The sequence below is a fragment of the Lolium perenne genome, chromosome 6 (assembly GCF_019359855.2).
Source record: "Lolium perenne isolate Kyuss_39 chromosome 6, Kyuss_2.0, whole genome shotgun sequence".
NCBI classification, from domain to species: domain Eukaryota; kingdom Viridiplantae; phylum Streptophyta; class Magnoliopsida; order Poales; family Poaceae; genus Lolium; species Lolium perenne.
This window is the reverse complement of record NC_067249.2, coordinates 51,951,449-51,968,484: the sequence shown is the minus strand read 5'-3', so window position 1 is coordinate 51,968,484 and position 17,036 is coordinate 51,951,449. Positions and strand designations below refer to the sequence as shown.

Below are 17,036 nucleotides of genomic sequence, written 5' to 3'. Positions count from 1 at the left end.
TCTACCAAAAAAATCATATTTTAAAATGTCGAAAAAATTAGCAAAAATTTTTACATGTACATATTCATAATATATGTTCGTTCGTCAAGTTTCACGAAAAACCAATATTTTTTGTGGTCTATGTAAAAAAGAGAAAACGTATCTTGTGAAAAGCATTATTTTTAGTACTGTATTTTATCTTTTTACACACGTCACATGACAAGTCGCAACTTTGTAAGGGCGTAGCACGAGAAGATGTACATGCGAATTTTTTGTTTCATTTTTTTTGAAATTCAAAATATGTGTAAGATGCATTTCAAAATGGAGGGAGCATATGCTCCTATGTTTCAAAACACCACTCCCGCATGCGCATGACACTACTATACGGTCACATCAAGTCATAATCACAACCAAAATCAGTTCCCATGTACTATCTCCTAAAAAAACTTAAATTTAAAAACGCGTAGCGAATATTTTGGATTTTATTGGCGGGAGATTGTAGCGCTTGACAGATATTTTCAATACTGTACTAGAAAAATTGGTAGCTTACTGTAGTACTGCCTCCTTTCAGGGATACAAGGACAAGGACCCATCAACTAAAATAATGTATGAAAATGGTCACCAATGGGCCAACTAATAGTTATACTTTTCCCATGCAGCGCAATATAAAAAATACTACAAATCAGATTAAACCTTGATTAAATATTGGTGCATCCAATCCATTCAGTTTTCATTTAATCCACATCACCAAGGAAACAACCACCAGGTACATAACAAGTGCAGATAGAAGCACCAACAAAATAGTTCAGCATCACAAACCCTTTCACACAACCAAGGGACACCTTTGGATCGGTGTTCACCGTGGTATTCAGCATCTCCCACACTTTCTCAGGATGTTGCCCAGGTGGGCTTGACTTGCTTCTAATCCTGCAGTTATACGGTGGATGACTACTCTTTGTGCAGCCACTATTGCTCGTTCCTCTTTGAGTAGTTCCTCGAGAACATAAAAAGACAATGACTTGGACCTCAACCTGCGCTTGGGCTTTGACTTGGACTTGGACCTCGACAAATTAGTTGTGAACCCAGCATTACGCAGAAATGTGTTGTTGGCTATACCATGACATTGTAGTACCTTGGAAAATGAATTCAGACATTCTTCCTGGGTTTTTTCTATACCATCTTTCTTTGGTTTTGCCAGCTCCACTTTCATGTCGGGTGAGGAGTTTTCAGTTGTTACACATGTGTAAGAGAAGAGATTATAATGTGAAGACATGTGTATGAACTACCTCTAATAATCCTACAAACTGGCATGGCTGATTACCGCATATACATTTTAGTAAGAGCATGTTACATCATATTGACATGTCTTCTATTGCTAACACGTAATAGCAGGACTATAAAAATATGCATGGATCCATGTGTAGAATTCGTAATGTGCATGATATTGCTGAGAAGTATATAAGTGAATTGTACTAGCCCTTTCAACCAGTTCGGACATTTGGTTGTGTTGGCTAGTGCATGAAGCTTGACAAATATGACAAGATATTTCTGCATACAATTGAAAACCATAACTGACATTAGTAGAGAATACTTACAATAACACTCTGTGCAAAATGTCCAGTCAAACCATTTCTGCTCGTCTGGCACACCTTGAATTGCTCAAGTAGACTCATCTCTCTGTCTATACTCTCACAGTATGCTTGCCTTGCCTTCTGATATTTTCGCAAGAGAAAATATAAATTAGTTTCACAACCACGTCACATGCCGACATGCGACAATTGAAAGTTTTCAAAAAAAATAAATAAAACAGAGACATCAATTTACGATGTATATTGTGCATCTATAAATTCTAAATGATTTACTAATTTAAATATAGTTGTACAGATAACATTCCTTACCATACGATGAGAGGTGTCCAATCAAGCTACGAGATCCTCGTACGCTGTTGTAAACGTAAATTATTACGAGCACGCATGTTACTTCGAGCGATGAACTACAAATGAAGACTTGTGAGACACATGCTTAAAAGGAATCGATAATGTGATCTTGTCTCACTTTGTCTTCACGTAACATACCAAATTCTTTTGAGCAGACCAATACTCAACAAGATCACACCATTGATCATCGAGTCATACGTAGTATAGGAGAGGTTGTTGGAATATCGCTAGGAGTCCTCCCAGCAAAGTATCTCATCTTTAGCCTATGGCGCTACTGGCGCAACGCTGAAGAGAATATGCTCCTGATAACAGTGATTACATTCTTCATGTCATCATCAAACTCAAGACATGTCTGTTTACAACAATGGGAACCGTTCATGTGTTAGATAGCTAGCCAACAGAAAGCTAGAGGGAATATGAACAAGCAACATGGTATTGTTTACGAAAATGACTTACATGTAACATGTGCGATGAAACCTTCAAAATGGGAAGGGGTGTTTACGTGTTGTTTCCATGATGGAAAGATAGGAATTTGAGTCCCGACAAAAACGCACTTTGTGATCGATGCTATATTAGATGATTCTTGTGGATCCAAAGTGGCCTTCGATACCTGCTATAAGCGATGTGATGGGAAATCTTGTTCCCATTCGGGCAATCTTATTTTTAAGTGATTTCAAAGTCGTTGGCCCCCTTCGTTTTCTTGGTCGTGGTGGAACTGCAAATTTAAGCATTACATCAAGCTATCAAGGTATTTATGTAACGGAGCATGTAAGGGAACACGTACCTAATTTGGCCCCACCATCATCTTTAAGGAAGAAGTTGTCTCTGGCAGGACTAAATGCCAGCGGGCGATCGTGATTAGTTAGGTGTTGAGAACCTCTTTGTTGAAACTGGTCTGCTGTGAATTGTTCTTGGGTAACTGGATTGGCAATTGGTGGGGAACATGTGGTTTGGTATTTGCTCCGTCTACAGCTTTTAGACCAACCGATGTGGGGTTAGATCGAAGCTTTTTATGTTGGTGTTTCGCATTACAATATTTTTGCCTGGTCATCATTTTCAACTAGATTAGAGTGACTCGAGTCTGAGACCTTGTTTTTACTCTGTTCACTGCATTTGTTTGTGATCTGACATGACCAGCTTGAACCCTTTTTATTTTTAGGTGAGCTGTCAGATATTGATCTTCCTGTTGAACTATGTTCTTCACCTTGTTGGTATTTGAAACGCCCTTACGTGAAGTCCCTGATGCCTGCCAGAGATAAACGGTACTTCAATCAACAAAATCATATACATGCTTGATACGATTATGGAACATAAGAACAGCAAGCCAAGACATGATGAAACATATGTTATTATTATGTGTTAACTGAGCAGATGATAATGCTATAACTTGGGCTGGGTTGGACAGATACATCACAGTTATTGAAGATGCAACAATAATGCCAATGAAAAGAGCGAGCAATCACCTTGGGGGTGGAGTAGGGTGCTTGACAAGGGCATCCTCTTTACTCAGGTCTCCCTCAGACTCTTGTTCAGTAGGATCAAGTTCTGAATAAGAAAATTGATTGTTATCGATGGAGACAGGAGAGGTGTTTGATTGTTCACTGGTGATGCCTATATTTTCTCTCCGGCCCTCTTTGTACTCTACTACAGTATCTTTAGCATGCATTAGAAAAAAATGCTAACGAGATTTATCATGGAACTTTGAGTAGAGCAGTAGAAGGGCAAATTAGTAGTAGCAAGTAGATGATAGCTCAAAAAGGAATAAAGCGTAGATCAAAAATAAATGATTTCCCTGTGCATGCCAATTGATGATTACAAGATTTATAAACATGCAGTTTAATAATGTCGACTAATCACTCTGCCAGCTTGACTTCTACTACGGTCATACCATAGGCATGTCACCGATGAACAGTGCCGTAACATGCACTTTCGGCCGTTGGATCGAAAATGAGTAGACAAGATCAAGCACCGTAGTGATGTACTTGTAGATGACCACCGTAGCAGATGTACTGTATCGATGCACTGTAGATTTGTCCCTGTAGCGATGCACTGTGGATTGTCCCTGTAGCGTCTACTGTTCATGTTGATCTGGCCCTCCATTTTCAGTCCAACGATCAGAACATGGTCGCATGTCACAACACTGTTCTCAGGTGACATGCCTATTGCATGTCACCTGATCTCTGTCCAGTGTTTTAGTGGGGATTAGTGGGGATAATACTCTAGAGTATTGGGTGACAGCAGAATTCACCCAATACCCACAAAACCCCATCCCCAATCCACTAGGTAGGGGTAGAGTATTGGGGATTGAAAAAATACACTAAATTTTGCGGAAAAGTAGGGACAAGTGGGGATTAAACTTGCTCATACTCTAGCACCAAACATGCATTGAGGATAAGTGGGGATTTAAAGTTTGGAGCGGATTATCCCTGCTAATCCCAGTAAAACTCTAGTACCAAACAAGCCCTAAAACAGATCGCACGAAACTGATGTTCGGAAATGAAATGCATAACGGAAGCGGCTAAACACCAACCTTCGCATGGGGAGTGGACGGCTTTACGCTTTGGTTTCGCGCGGTGGACCGGTTGGGCGCGGGGTCTACCCATTTCACCGTGCGGTAGACCAGGGAGTCGGGAAGCAGATCCGACGCAGCGGCGGAGGTGGACGGCGTCCAGAGCAGGATCCGGCGCGGTGGGCGTCGGCTACGGTGGAGCACAAATGGTGCGGTGTGCGCCTTCGTCGGGGAAGCGGCTCCGGCTTGCTTGACAACGTCTTCTCGGACACTACAGCGGCTGGTCAGGAGGCTGTGGTGGCGAGGTGGGACGGTGGTGCACTGCCGTCGTCGGGCGAGATGCTCCGATTCGGTGGGTGACGCGTGAGAGATGTGGGATTCGGCGCCTGTGCCGGTGGTATGTTTTAATGGCTGGGGTGAGATTGGCCTTGGCCCGAATAAGAGAAGAACCGCTGGGGACGTTTTTGATGAAAGGATAAGATGGGAAATTCGAACATTTGAAAATTGGAGGCGGCAACCCGAGCTATTTTCGCCGGTGTTTTGGCGCTTCGTTGAAATGGTTTGGTGGATGCGCGAAAAAAAAAATGGACGCTGTCCGACCCCATCAAGGTCTCATTTGTAAGCATGGGCGGTACGGCAGCCATCCTACCTTGATTTTTAGTGAATATCCATTCATATATATGTGTTTTTTCTGAACATTTGAGTACTTAAAACGGACTTCATATGACAAAGTTGCGCCTATTTTAGTGAACACTGCGTGGAGCCGATTTCGAAAACAAAACATGGACTAGGTACCAAAAAACATATATAGACTCGTTCTCCGCATTAAAAAGATTGATGTATCATGGATCTTAGTATATGTAAAATAACCTTGAGCTATTCATTATCATACGCGTAGAATTGAAGACTTCAGATATTTCTTTATATTTGAAAGAAACGCCATGTTTCATCCGACAACATTTATCATCTCATTGAGTTGGCGCTGATTTTATATGTGGTGACGAAAACAACTGAGGCTCCTTTGGTTTATAGGATTTAGATCCTACGGGAATTATTCTACACTATTGGTTATATTCATAGGGAACATATCCCATATGAATCTTGTACTACAAATCCTATATGAACAAAACATTAGGTCATCCCTCAGGGAAAAATCCCTTTGGTATAATCAAAGAAACTCATATTCCCATAGGATTCAAATAGACAAGATGTACATACGTTTTTCCTATCCTATGACTTAAAGGACTCCTGAAATGGCTCGACAACAAAGATCATAAATTCCGAGTTGTGCATCGAGCAAAAGATATTGAAAAAATTCTTGATCGATCGAATTACAAAATGATTTTCAAAAGAACTAAAGTTTTGCCATTGATCACATAATTGGTATGTATATAGGTTCTACTTATAATAAAATATGTTTTGGTTTATTGGGATTGCGTTAGAATTACATGCATCACAATGTCTCGGGACTATTTCGGTATTTACCTCTTCTTTTAGAGTTTGCCCTATCTAAGATTATTTCCGACATTCGCCAATGTTTGCAAGGAATGGCATGCAGTCGATTCCCACCCTGTTTTGGAAAAAATGAAGAAAAAAAAGTGAACTTGTGGCTATAAAATGATAAGCTTGAATTTTGATATGTTTAAAAAAAAACTAGCTTCAAAATATGGCCTACCATTTTATATAAAAAACCATGGGTCTTAACGAAAATGCCCAAGGTAAAATGTGCATTACCATTTTGGGGAAAGGTGCAATAAGATTTCATTTTATTGTGGGAAACAAATTGTTGTTGTTTTTTTGCCTTTTCTGAATAGCTAAAAAGGTGTCATCTTTTTTCCATACATTCCATAATGTCATAGAACATAAGCATCCGGTGTCCAGATATAGCAACAATTCAGTATGAGACAATACTAACATAGTTTCCATAAAGTACTGCTAATACATAAGAAAACAAAAGATCTAGATGATGACCCAAGAAACAACATCCTTGTATATAATAACAATCTATTGACTATATGGCGGCTTTTGCATCACCCTATCAAAATCATCTGCCTTCAAGCACGAGAGCAGAATGTTGACACGTGCTTCAACATGTTCCAAGATCCTCTTGATGATCTCATGGATATCTATATCAGCCGAATAGGAATCAAAGTTGTCAGCCACTAGCTTCTGATGAAAAAGAAACATCAGTGTTGAAGGCGTCGATCTTAGGAGTCCCCACATTTCATTACTTGCAAGACCAAGATGATCAAATTCCCTTTACTTCATAAGAATGTCTGGATCGCTGACACGATCGAAATCTTTGCTAGTACCCTCCTTTGGCCGAATTCAAATTTGCATCAGATCTTGGTGCCCATGCCTTTGGTACATGCGGGTAATTTTTTGCCAATATGTCGTGCATTGCACATAGCGTCCTACTGTACAGGGGTACTTCTACATATCTTCTTCCAAATATAATTTAATTTATTTTGGGTTGGATTCAATTTGTTTCAAAATTGTCTGATATACCATTTGTATTGGTAGGAGATGCAGCTTTGAATTTTAATCATTGTTTCTAGGTGCCACACTTGCAGGGTACAGTCAAGGATTTTATCCAATGTTTCATGTCTTGACAAATCCTTTTCGTAATGGAAGTTGAGACCCCCAGCCTCTGCATCAAAATGATGCATGATACGTCTCCGACGTATCGATAATTTCTTATGTTCCATGCCACATTATTGATGTTATCTACATGTTTTATGCACACTTTATGTCATATTCGTGCATTTTCTGGAACTAACCTATTAACAAGATGCCGAAGTGCCGATTCTTTGTTCATTGCTGTTTTTGGTTTCAGAAATCCTAGTAAGGAAATATTCTCGGAATTGGACGAAATCAAAGCCCAGGGGCCTATTTTTCCACGGAGCTTCCAGAAGACCGAAGAACACACGAAGTGGGGCCACGAGGTGGCGACACCACGTGGCGGCGTGGCCCAGGGGGGGCCCGCGCCGCCCTATGGTGTGGCCCCCTCGTCTGCCCCCCGACTCTGCCCTTCCGCCTACAAATAGCCTCCGTGACGAAAACCCCAGTACCGAGAACCACGATACGGAAAACCTTCCAGAGACGCCGCCGCCGCCGATCCCATCTCGGGGGATCCAGGAGATCGCCTCCGGCACCCTGCCGGAGAGGGGAATCATCTCCCGGAGGACTCTACGCCGCCATGGTCGCCTCCGGTGTGATGTGTGAGTAGTCTACCCCTGGACTATGGGTCCATAGCAGTAGCTAGATGGTTGTCTTCTCCCCATTGTGCTATCATTGTCGGATCTTGTGAGCTGCCTAACATGATCAAGATCATCTATCTGTAATCCTATATGTTGCGTTTGTTGGGATCCAATGAATAGAGAATACTTGTTATGTTGATTATCAAAGTTATGCTTATGTGTTGTTTATGATCTTGCATGCTCTCCGTTACTAGTAGATGCTCTGGCCAAGTAGATGCTTGTAACTCCAAGAGGGAGTACTTATGCTCGATAGTGGGTTCATGCCTCGCATTGACACAGGACAAGTGACAGAAAGTTCTAAGGTTGTGTTGTGCTGTTGCCACTAGGGATAAAACATTGATGCTATGTCTAAGGATGTAGTTGTTGATTACATTACGCACCATACTTAATGCAATTGTCTGTTGCTTGCAACTTAATACTGGAGGGGGTTCGGATGATAACCTGAAGGTGGACTTTTTAGGCATAGATGCAGTTGGATGGCGGTCTATGTACTTTGTCGTAATGCCCAATTAAATCTCACTATACTCATCATGATATGTATGTGCATTGTCATGCTCTCTTTATTTGTCAATTGCCCAACTGTAATTTGTTCACCCAACATGCTGTTCGTCTTATGGGAGAGACACCTCTAGTGAACTGTGGACCCCGGTCCAATTCTCTTTACTGAAATACAATCTACTGCAATACTTGTTCTACTGTTTTCTGCAAACAATCATTTTCCACACAATACGGTTAACTCTTTGTTACAGCAAGCCGGTGAGATTGACAACCTCACTGTTTCGTTGGGGCAAAGTGTCTTGGTTGTGTTGTGCAGGTTCCACGTTGGCGCCGGAATCCCTGGTGTTGCGCCGCACTACATCTCGCCGCCATCAACCTTCAACGTGCTTCTTGGCTCCTCCTGGTTCGATAAACCTTGGTTTCTTTCTGAGGGAAAACTTGCTGCTGTGCGCATCATACCTTCCTCTTGGGGTTGCCCAACGAACGTGTGAAATACACGCCATCAAGCTCTTTTTCTGGCGCCGTTGCCGGGGAGATCAAGACACGCTGCAAGGGGAGTCTCCACTTCTCAATCTCTTTACTTTGTTTTTGTCTTGCTTAGTTTTATTTACTACCTTGTTTGCTGCACTAAATCAAAATACAAAAAAATTAGTTGCTAGTTTTACTTTATTTGCTATCTTGTTTGCTATATCGAAAACACAAAAAAAATTTAGTTTACTTGCATTTACTGTATTCATCATGTTTCCTTTTAATTTTACCACGAAAAACATACCGGTAGGACATGGGTCTATAGTTGGGAGAAATAATATAGAAGAATTTTTCAATCATGTTAGTACTATTGAAAATTTTGAAGATAGACACTTGGTAGACCTTGCGCCTACTTATGAAATTGCTGCTGCGCATTTAGTCCGCTTGTTGGAAACTAAATTTGTTAATCTTAATCCTATAATCCAACACATGTTCTTCGCACTTGGTGATATGGAAGAAGGGGAAAAGAAAGATTTTGTGTTAGAAACCCTTCTTAGAGAATTTGGAGGTCTAGCAAGAGAAGCTAGAAAGGTGTTTGCTAAATTTAATATGCTTGGTTCTCCAACTAATTTTGTTAGTCTCCTTGAAAAGATGGATATGGATAGAATAAGATTCACTAACAATGTTGATAATGGAGGGGAGATCAAAGCACCAATACCATGTAAGCTCCTAGCTATGAATGATGCGCTAGAAAATAACTATGCTTGGCTTGTTCCTGAAAATTTGTTTGATGAGAGTAGCACGCCTAAGACTAATGAAAAGGGAGATGCTGAAACTTATGTATCCAATATAATATGCCTGGTTGAGAAAAGCCCACACCCCGCTAACGATGCACCACCCTTTGATAATACTTGATGCACACTTTCTGCGCCTAGCTGAAAGGCGTTAAAGAAAAGCGCTTATGGGAGACAACCCATGTTTTTACCTACAGTACTTTTTTTTTATTTTGTGTCTTGGAAGTTGTTTACTACTGTAGCAACCTCTCCTTATCTTAGTTTTGTGTTTTGTTGTGCCAAGTTAAGCCGTTGATAGAAAAGTAAGTACTAGATTTGGATTACTGCACAGTTCCAGATTTCTTTGCTGTCACGAATCTGGGTCCACCTCCCTGTAGGTAACTCAGAAAATTAAGCCAATTTACGTGCATGATCCTCAGATATGTATGCAACTTTCATTCAATTTGAGCATTTTCATCTGAGCAAGTCTGGTGCCATTTTAAAATTCGTCAATACGAACTGTTCTGTTTTGACAGATTCTGCCTTTTATTTCGCATTGCCTCTTTCGCTATGTTGGATGAATTTCTTTGATCCACTAATGTCCAGTAGCATTATGCAATGTCCAGAAGTGTTAAGAATGATTGTGTCACCTCTGAATATGTCAATTTATATTGTGCACTAACCCTCTAATGAGTTGTTTCGAGTTTGGTGTGGAGGAAGTTTTCAAGGATCAAGAGAGGAGTATGATGCAACATGATCAAGGAGAGTGAAAGCTCTAAGCTTGGGGATGCACCCGGTGGTTCACCCCTGCATATATCAAGAAGACTCAAGCGTCTAAGCTTGGGGATGCCCAAGGCATCCCCTTCTTCATCGACAAATTATCAGGTTCCTCCCCTGAAACTATATTTTTATTCCATCACATCTTATGTGCTTTTTCTTGGAGCGTCGGTTTGGTTTTGTTTTTGTTTTGTTTGAATAAAATGGATCCTAGCATTCACTTTATGGGAGAGAGACACGCTCCGCTGTAGCATATGGACAAGTATGTCCTTGGTTTCTACTCATAGTATTCATGGCGAAGTTTCTCCTTCGTTAAATTGTTATATGGTTGGAATTGGAAAATGATACATGTAGTAATTGCTATAAATGTTTTGGGTAATGTGATACTTGGCAATTGTTGTGCTCATGTTTAAGCTCTTGCATCATATGCTTTGCACCCATTAATGAAGAAATACATAGAGCATGCTAAAATTGGTTTGCATATTTGGTTTCTCTAAGGTCTAGATAATTTCTAGTATTGAGTTTGAACAACAAGGAAGATGGTGTGGAGTCTTATAATGTTTTCAATATGTCTTTTATGTGAGTTTTGCTGCACCGGTTCATCCTTGTGTTTGTTTCAAATAAGCCTTGCTAGCCTAAACCTTGTATCGAGAGGGAATACTTCTCATGCATCCAAAATACTTGAGCCAACCACTATGCCATTTGTGTCCACCATACCTACCTACTACATGGTATTTTCCAGCCATTCCAAAGTAAATTGCTTGAGTGCTACCTTTAAAATTCCATCATTCACCTTTGCAATATATAGCTCATGGGACAAATAGCTTAAAAACTATTGTGGTATTGAATATGTAATTATGCACTTTATCTCTTATTAAGTTGCTTGTTGTGCGATAACCATGTTTACTGGGGACCGCCATCAACTCATTGTTGAATTTCATGTGAGTTGCTATGCATGTTCGTCTTGTCTGAAGTAAGGGCGATCTACTCTGAGTTGAATGGTTTGAGCATGCATATTGTGAGAGAAGAACATTGGGCCGCTAACTAAACCCATGTTCCATGGTGGAAGTTTCAGTTTTGGACAAACATCCTCAAATCTCTAATGAGAAAAGAATTAATTGTTGTTGAATGCTTAAAGCATTAAAAGAGGAGTCCATTATCTGTTGTCTATGTTGTCCCGGTATGGATGTCTAAGTTGAGAATAATCAAAAGCGAGAAATCCAATGCGAGCTTTCTCCTTAGACCTTTGTACAAAGCGGCATAGAGGTACCCCTTTGTGATACTTGGTTAAAGCATATGTATTGCGGTGATAATCCAGGTAGTCCAAGCTAATTAGGACAAGGTGCGGGCACTATTAGTACACTATGCATGAGGCTTGCAACTTATAAGATATAATTTACATGATGCATATGCTTTATTACTACCGTTGACAAAATTGTTTCATGTTTTCAAAATCAAAGCTCTAGCACAAATATAGCAATCGATGCTTTTCCTCTATGAGGACCATTCTTTTACTTTCAATGTTGAGTCAGTTCACCTATTTCTCTCCACCTCAAGAAGCAAACACTTGTGTGAACTGTGCATTGATTCCTACATACTTGCTTATTGCACTTATTATATTACTCTATGTTGACAATATCCATGAGATATACATGTTACAAGTTGAAAGCAACCGCTGAAACTTAATCTTCTTTTGTGTTGCTTCAATGCCTTTACTTTGAATTATTGCTTTATGAGTTAACTCTTATGCAAGACTTATTGATGCTTGTCTTGAAGTGCTATTCATGAAAAGTCTTTGCTATATGATTCACTTGTTTACTCATGTCATACACATTGTTTTGATCGCTGCATTCACTACATATGCTTTACAAATAGTATGATCAAGATTATGATGGCATGTCACTCCAGAAATTATCCGTGTTATCGTTATACCGGCTCGGGACGAGCAGAACTAAGCTTGGGGATGCTGATACGTCTCCGATGTATCGATAATTTCTTATGTTCCATGCCACATTATTGATGTTATCTACATGTTTTATGCACACTTTATGTCATATTCGTGCATTTTCTGGAACTAACCTATTAACAAGATGCCGAAGTGCCAGTTGCTGTTTTCTGCTGTTTTTGGTTTCAGAAATCCTAGTAAGGAAATATTCTCGGAATTGGACGAAATCAAAGCCCAGGGGCCTATTTTTCTACGGAGCTTCCAGAAGACCGAAGAACACACGAAGTGGGGCCACGAGGTGGCGACACCACGTGGCGGCGTGGCCCAGGGGGGGCCCGCGCCGCCTATGGTGTGGCCCCCTCGTCGGCCCCCGACTCTGCCCTTCCGCCTACAAATAGCCTCCGTGACGAAACCCCGGTACCGAGAACCACGATACGGAAAACCTTCCGGAGACGCCGCCGCCGCCGATCCCATCTCGGGGATCCAGAGATCGCCTCCGGCACCCTGCCGGAGAGGGGAATCATCTCCCGGAGGACTCTACGCCGCCATGGTCGCCTCCGGTGTGATGTGTGAGTAGTCTACCCCTGGACTATGGGTCCATAGCAGTAGCTAGATGGTTGTCTTCTCCCCATTGTGCTATCATTGTCGGATCTTGTGAGCTGCCTAACATGATCAAGATCATCTATCCGTAATCCTATATGTTGCGTTTGTTGGGATCCGATGAATAGAGAATACTTGTTATGTTGATTATCAAAGTTATGCTTATGTGTTGTTTATGATCTTGCATGCTCTCCGTTACTAGTAGATGCTCTGGCCAAGTAGATGCTTGTAACTCCAAGAGGGAGTACTTATGCTCGATAGTGGGTTCATGCTGCATTGACACAGGACAAAGGACAGAAAGTTCTAAGGTTGTGTTGTGCTGTTGCCACTAGGGATAAAACATTGATGCTATGTCTAAGGATGTAGTTGTTGATTACATTACGCACCATACTTAATGCAATTGTCTCTGTTGCTTGCAACTTAATACCGGAGGGGTTCGGATGATAACCTGAAGGTGGACTTTTTAGGCATAGATGCAGTTGGATGGCGGTCTATGTACTTTGTCGTAATGCCCAATTAAATCTCACTATACTCATCATGATATGTATGTGCATTGTCATGCTCTCTTTATTTGTCAATTGCCCAACTGTAATTTGTTCACCCAACATGCTGTTCGTCTTATGGGAGAGACACCTCTAGTGAACTGTGGACCCCGGTCCAATTCTCTTTACTGAAATACAATCTACTGCAATACTTGTTCTACTGTTTTCTGCAAACAATCATTTTCCACACAATACGGTTAACTCTTTGTTACAGCAAGCCGGTGAGATTGACAACCTCACTGTTTCGTTGGGGCAAAGTATCTTGGTTGTGTTGTGCAGGTTCCACGTTGGCGCCGGAATCCCTGGTGTTGCGCCGCACTACATCTCGCCGCCATCAACCTTCAACGTGCTTCTTGGCTCCTCCTGGTTCGATAAACCTTGGTTTCTTTCTGAGGGAAAACTTGCTGCTGTGCGCATCATACCTTCCTCTTGGGGTTGCCCAACGAACGTGTGAAATACACGCCATCAATGCACATGGAATTTTTTAGTATGGTATTCAACAAAATATGATAAGATGCAAAAATCAAACCTTGGACAAATATGACACATGCTCACTTGGGTAGAAAGCCAATCAAACTGATACAAATTACATTGCAGAGTCCTTGCATGTTAAACTATATATTGTCAAACACCACATATATATTAAGGGATACATATTAATTTCGATACTACTACTTTTATGATAGAAGATTTGTAACTACAAACGTTGTGGGTTGTGGCTGCCCTCCTCAATCTACTCACTTGTCTCATCGGCAACCGTCTCCACCTCTCTACATGCACATATGGGTACAACTTCTTCACACCCGAAGAAGATTACTTGTTTCCTGTCATGCTCCGCCACTTGTAGTAGGTGTGCTCCTTTTTTAGAGATGAATTCTCTTTTAGGATGGAGATGTTCTCCTTTTTCAGAGATGAGTTCTCTTTTAGGATGGAGATGTTCTCCTTCGTTAGAGACCCGTTCTGATTTACCATGGAGAGGTTCTCCTTCGATAGAGATGAGTTCTCCTTTGATAGAGATGAGTGCTCATTCAAGAGTACGGCATACTCATTCCATAGCTTCATAGCACGGTTTACCAGATGTGAGTTCACATCTCGGAGCTTGGACGCATGGTCAATCAACTCGCGCGACTCATCCAGGAGCGACCGCCGGATTACTTGCAGAGACGCTTCATGTTGTCGTCCTTCATTAGATGGTAGATTCACAGAGCGACCCTGTGTGACACATGATATTATACTAATAAAGTGCAAGAGTGTAACTTCAATAGTAAAAATATAGTACTCCGAAAGTTTGCAGGACTTAAACTTCAATACTCATAGTAATCTGTACAAGACTAACTTCAATAGTAATTGTAATATGTATAAATTTCAATTGCAATACTGTAGTAATATGAGTACTCCGGAGCTTGGAGTAATAAAGTTTCAAACTAAGAACGAAACATGAACTAATAAAGTTTGCCCTATGCATCAATCGATGGAGAGGCTGGATCTCAAGTTCGAAAGGGGGAAAAAGACTACAGTGAAGTTTCAAGTTTGCATTGAAGTTCGAAAGTGGTAATGCAGCTAGTATTAGTGCAGTAGAAATCCCTTGTGCCTTGTTTGGTTGACGTGTTTTCACATGGTTCAGTGATTAATATCTGGGTCTTTCTTAATAAGAACACATTTTATCTGTTTGGCGTAAGAGTATTGGACAGGATCGAGTCGCGGGGATCCTCAAGAAACACTTCCGCGCACGTCGGGTGGACGTGGAACCGCAACACCTCTATGCTCTCGCGTTTCTGGTCGTTCCACATACGTGCTCCGATTGCTGCTTCTCCTTCCAGGCATCCACCCCGTTCTAGCATGGATCAGGCTGAGGGATTGATTCCAATGCAAAATCACAAGTCCTGAGGCCTGCTGGCATGGATTACGTGAATAGAAATTGGACGCTTCACTAATAAGGCCCGAGGAACCCCTCAAAAAAAACTACGAGTAATAATGCCCCAGGACAGGCTATCTCTCAAAGTTGTCCTGATCTCGCCGCAAATACTCACGCCAAAACATGGTGAATGAAGTATTTTGCATCAAATCCCCACCGAATAATACTCAGTAGGGGGCTAACTAGTTTTAAACCAATGATTAAACTACATTAACCACTGACCTCGAAGCTCTCCTCCTTGGAGAGGACCGACTCCCCGGCGACGGCGAGGTTGTCTTGCAGCTGCAGCAGGACTGTCACGTCTGAGCCCACGGAGAGGTCGTTGATCCGCTGCCGCTTGGTGGGCACATCAGACTCAACGGCGAGGCCGCCATGCGCCTGCTGCAGCAGTTGTAGGGGGGCGTGCGAGTTGGCGGCGAGGTCCTGTAGTTGCTGCTGGGGGATTACGACGGTGGGCCGCACACCTAACAGGCCCCCTTGTCCACTCGTGGGATTCATCGCCGGAAGATGGGGGTGCAGGGAGGCGCTAATACAGAGGTTGTGGATGGTACAGCCGCCGACGAGCACTGTACAGGTTGGGGCTATAGGATTTTGAAGATGAATGGGGAGAGGCGGCAGGGGCCTATAAATCGAGAGGAGTGAGGTAGCGAGAAGTGAAGTGAATGGGGAGAGGCGGCAGGGGCCTATAAATCGAGAGGGCTATAGGTTGGGACATGATTTTTTCGCAATATTTAAATTTAGATTTAAGCCGCATGTCACTAGGTGACATGCGAAAGGTGCATGTCACCTGATCTCTATCCGTGAAGGACACAGGTCACTCGCAACACTGTCCATGGTGTATCAGTAGGGACGCGAAACAAGATTGTTCAATCGTTCGTAGTGTTTTTCATTGTTCTGATTATTTTGAATTTTATGCCCATTTGAATCTTTTGGTCAAATCCTAGGTTTGACAAAGATTTAAACAAGTTTAAAATATATGAAAAGGTAAGCATGGATCCTTCTTAGTCACTCTAAAATGAAGCTTTTGGGATGTTCTTGAAATTTCCATGCTTGACTTCATAAGACAGAGTTTAGGGTTAGGGGTAGATATATACATGATTTGTTTGGTTTGAATATGTCTATACCTTGTTTATCAACTTTAATTCTTACTATATGACATAAGAAAACTATTTGCTTTGGTTTTTCATTTTTCTGATTTTTTTTTGAATTTTGATGCCCATTTGAATCTTGTCAAATCCTAGGTTTGACCAAGATAATTTAAACAAGTTTAAAACATGGAAATGAAAAGGGAAGCATGTATCCTTCTTAGTCACTCTAAAATGAAGTTTTTGGGAGGTTTTTGAAATTTCCATGTCTGAAACCCAAAACCACTTCTCTTCATGCTTTACTTCATAAGACAGAGTTTAGGGGTTAGGGGTAGATACATGGTTTGTCTAGTTTGAAACTTTGAATATGTCTAGACCTTGTTTATCAACTTGAATATGCTTACTATATGACATAAGAAGACTATGTACTTTGGTTTTTCATTTTTCTGACTTTTTTTAATTTTCTGCGCATTTGAATCTTGGTAAAATCCTAAATTTGACCAAGATTTAGACAAGTTTAACACGTGAAAACGAATAAGTAAGCCTGGATCCTTCTTGGTCACTCTAAAATGAAGCTTTTGGGAGGTTCTTGAAATTTCCATGTTTGAAACCCAAAACCACTTCTCTTCATGATTGACTTCATAAGATCGACAGATTAGTTTAGGGTTAGGGGTAGATATATACATGATTTTTCTGGTTTGAATATGTCTAGACCTTGTTTATCAACTTGAATGCTTACTATATGACA

The 17,036-nt window shown here is 41.2% G+C and overlaps 1 protein-coding gene across 1 annotated transcript in view; it reads right to left on the bottom strand.

The window, feature by feature from the left end:
• The window catches only part of LOC139832391 (uncharacterized), a 40,670-nt gene extending 24,969 nt beyond the window's left edge, over window positions 1-15,701 (bottom strand). The window contains exon 1 of the mRNA XM_071822140.1: window positions 15,426-15,701. Coding sequence (XP_071678241.1) covers window positions 15,426-15,701 — 276 coding nt within the window. The remainder of the gene's footprint in view (window positions 1-15,425) is intronic.
• Between the last annotated feature and the right edge of the window lie 1,335 nt (window positions 15,702-17,036).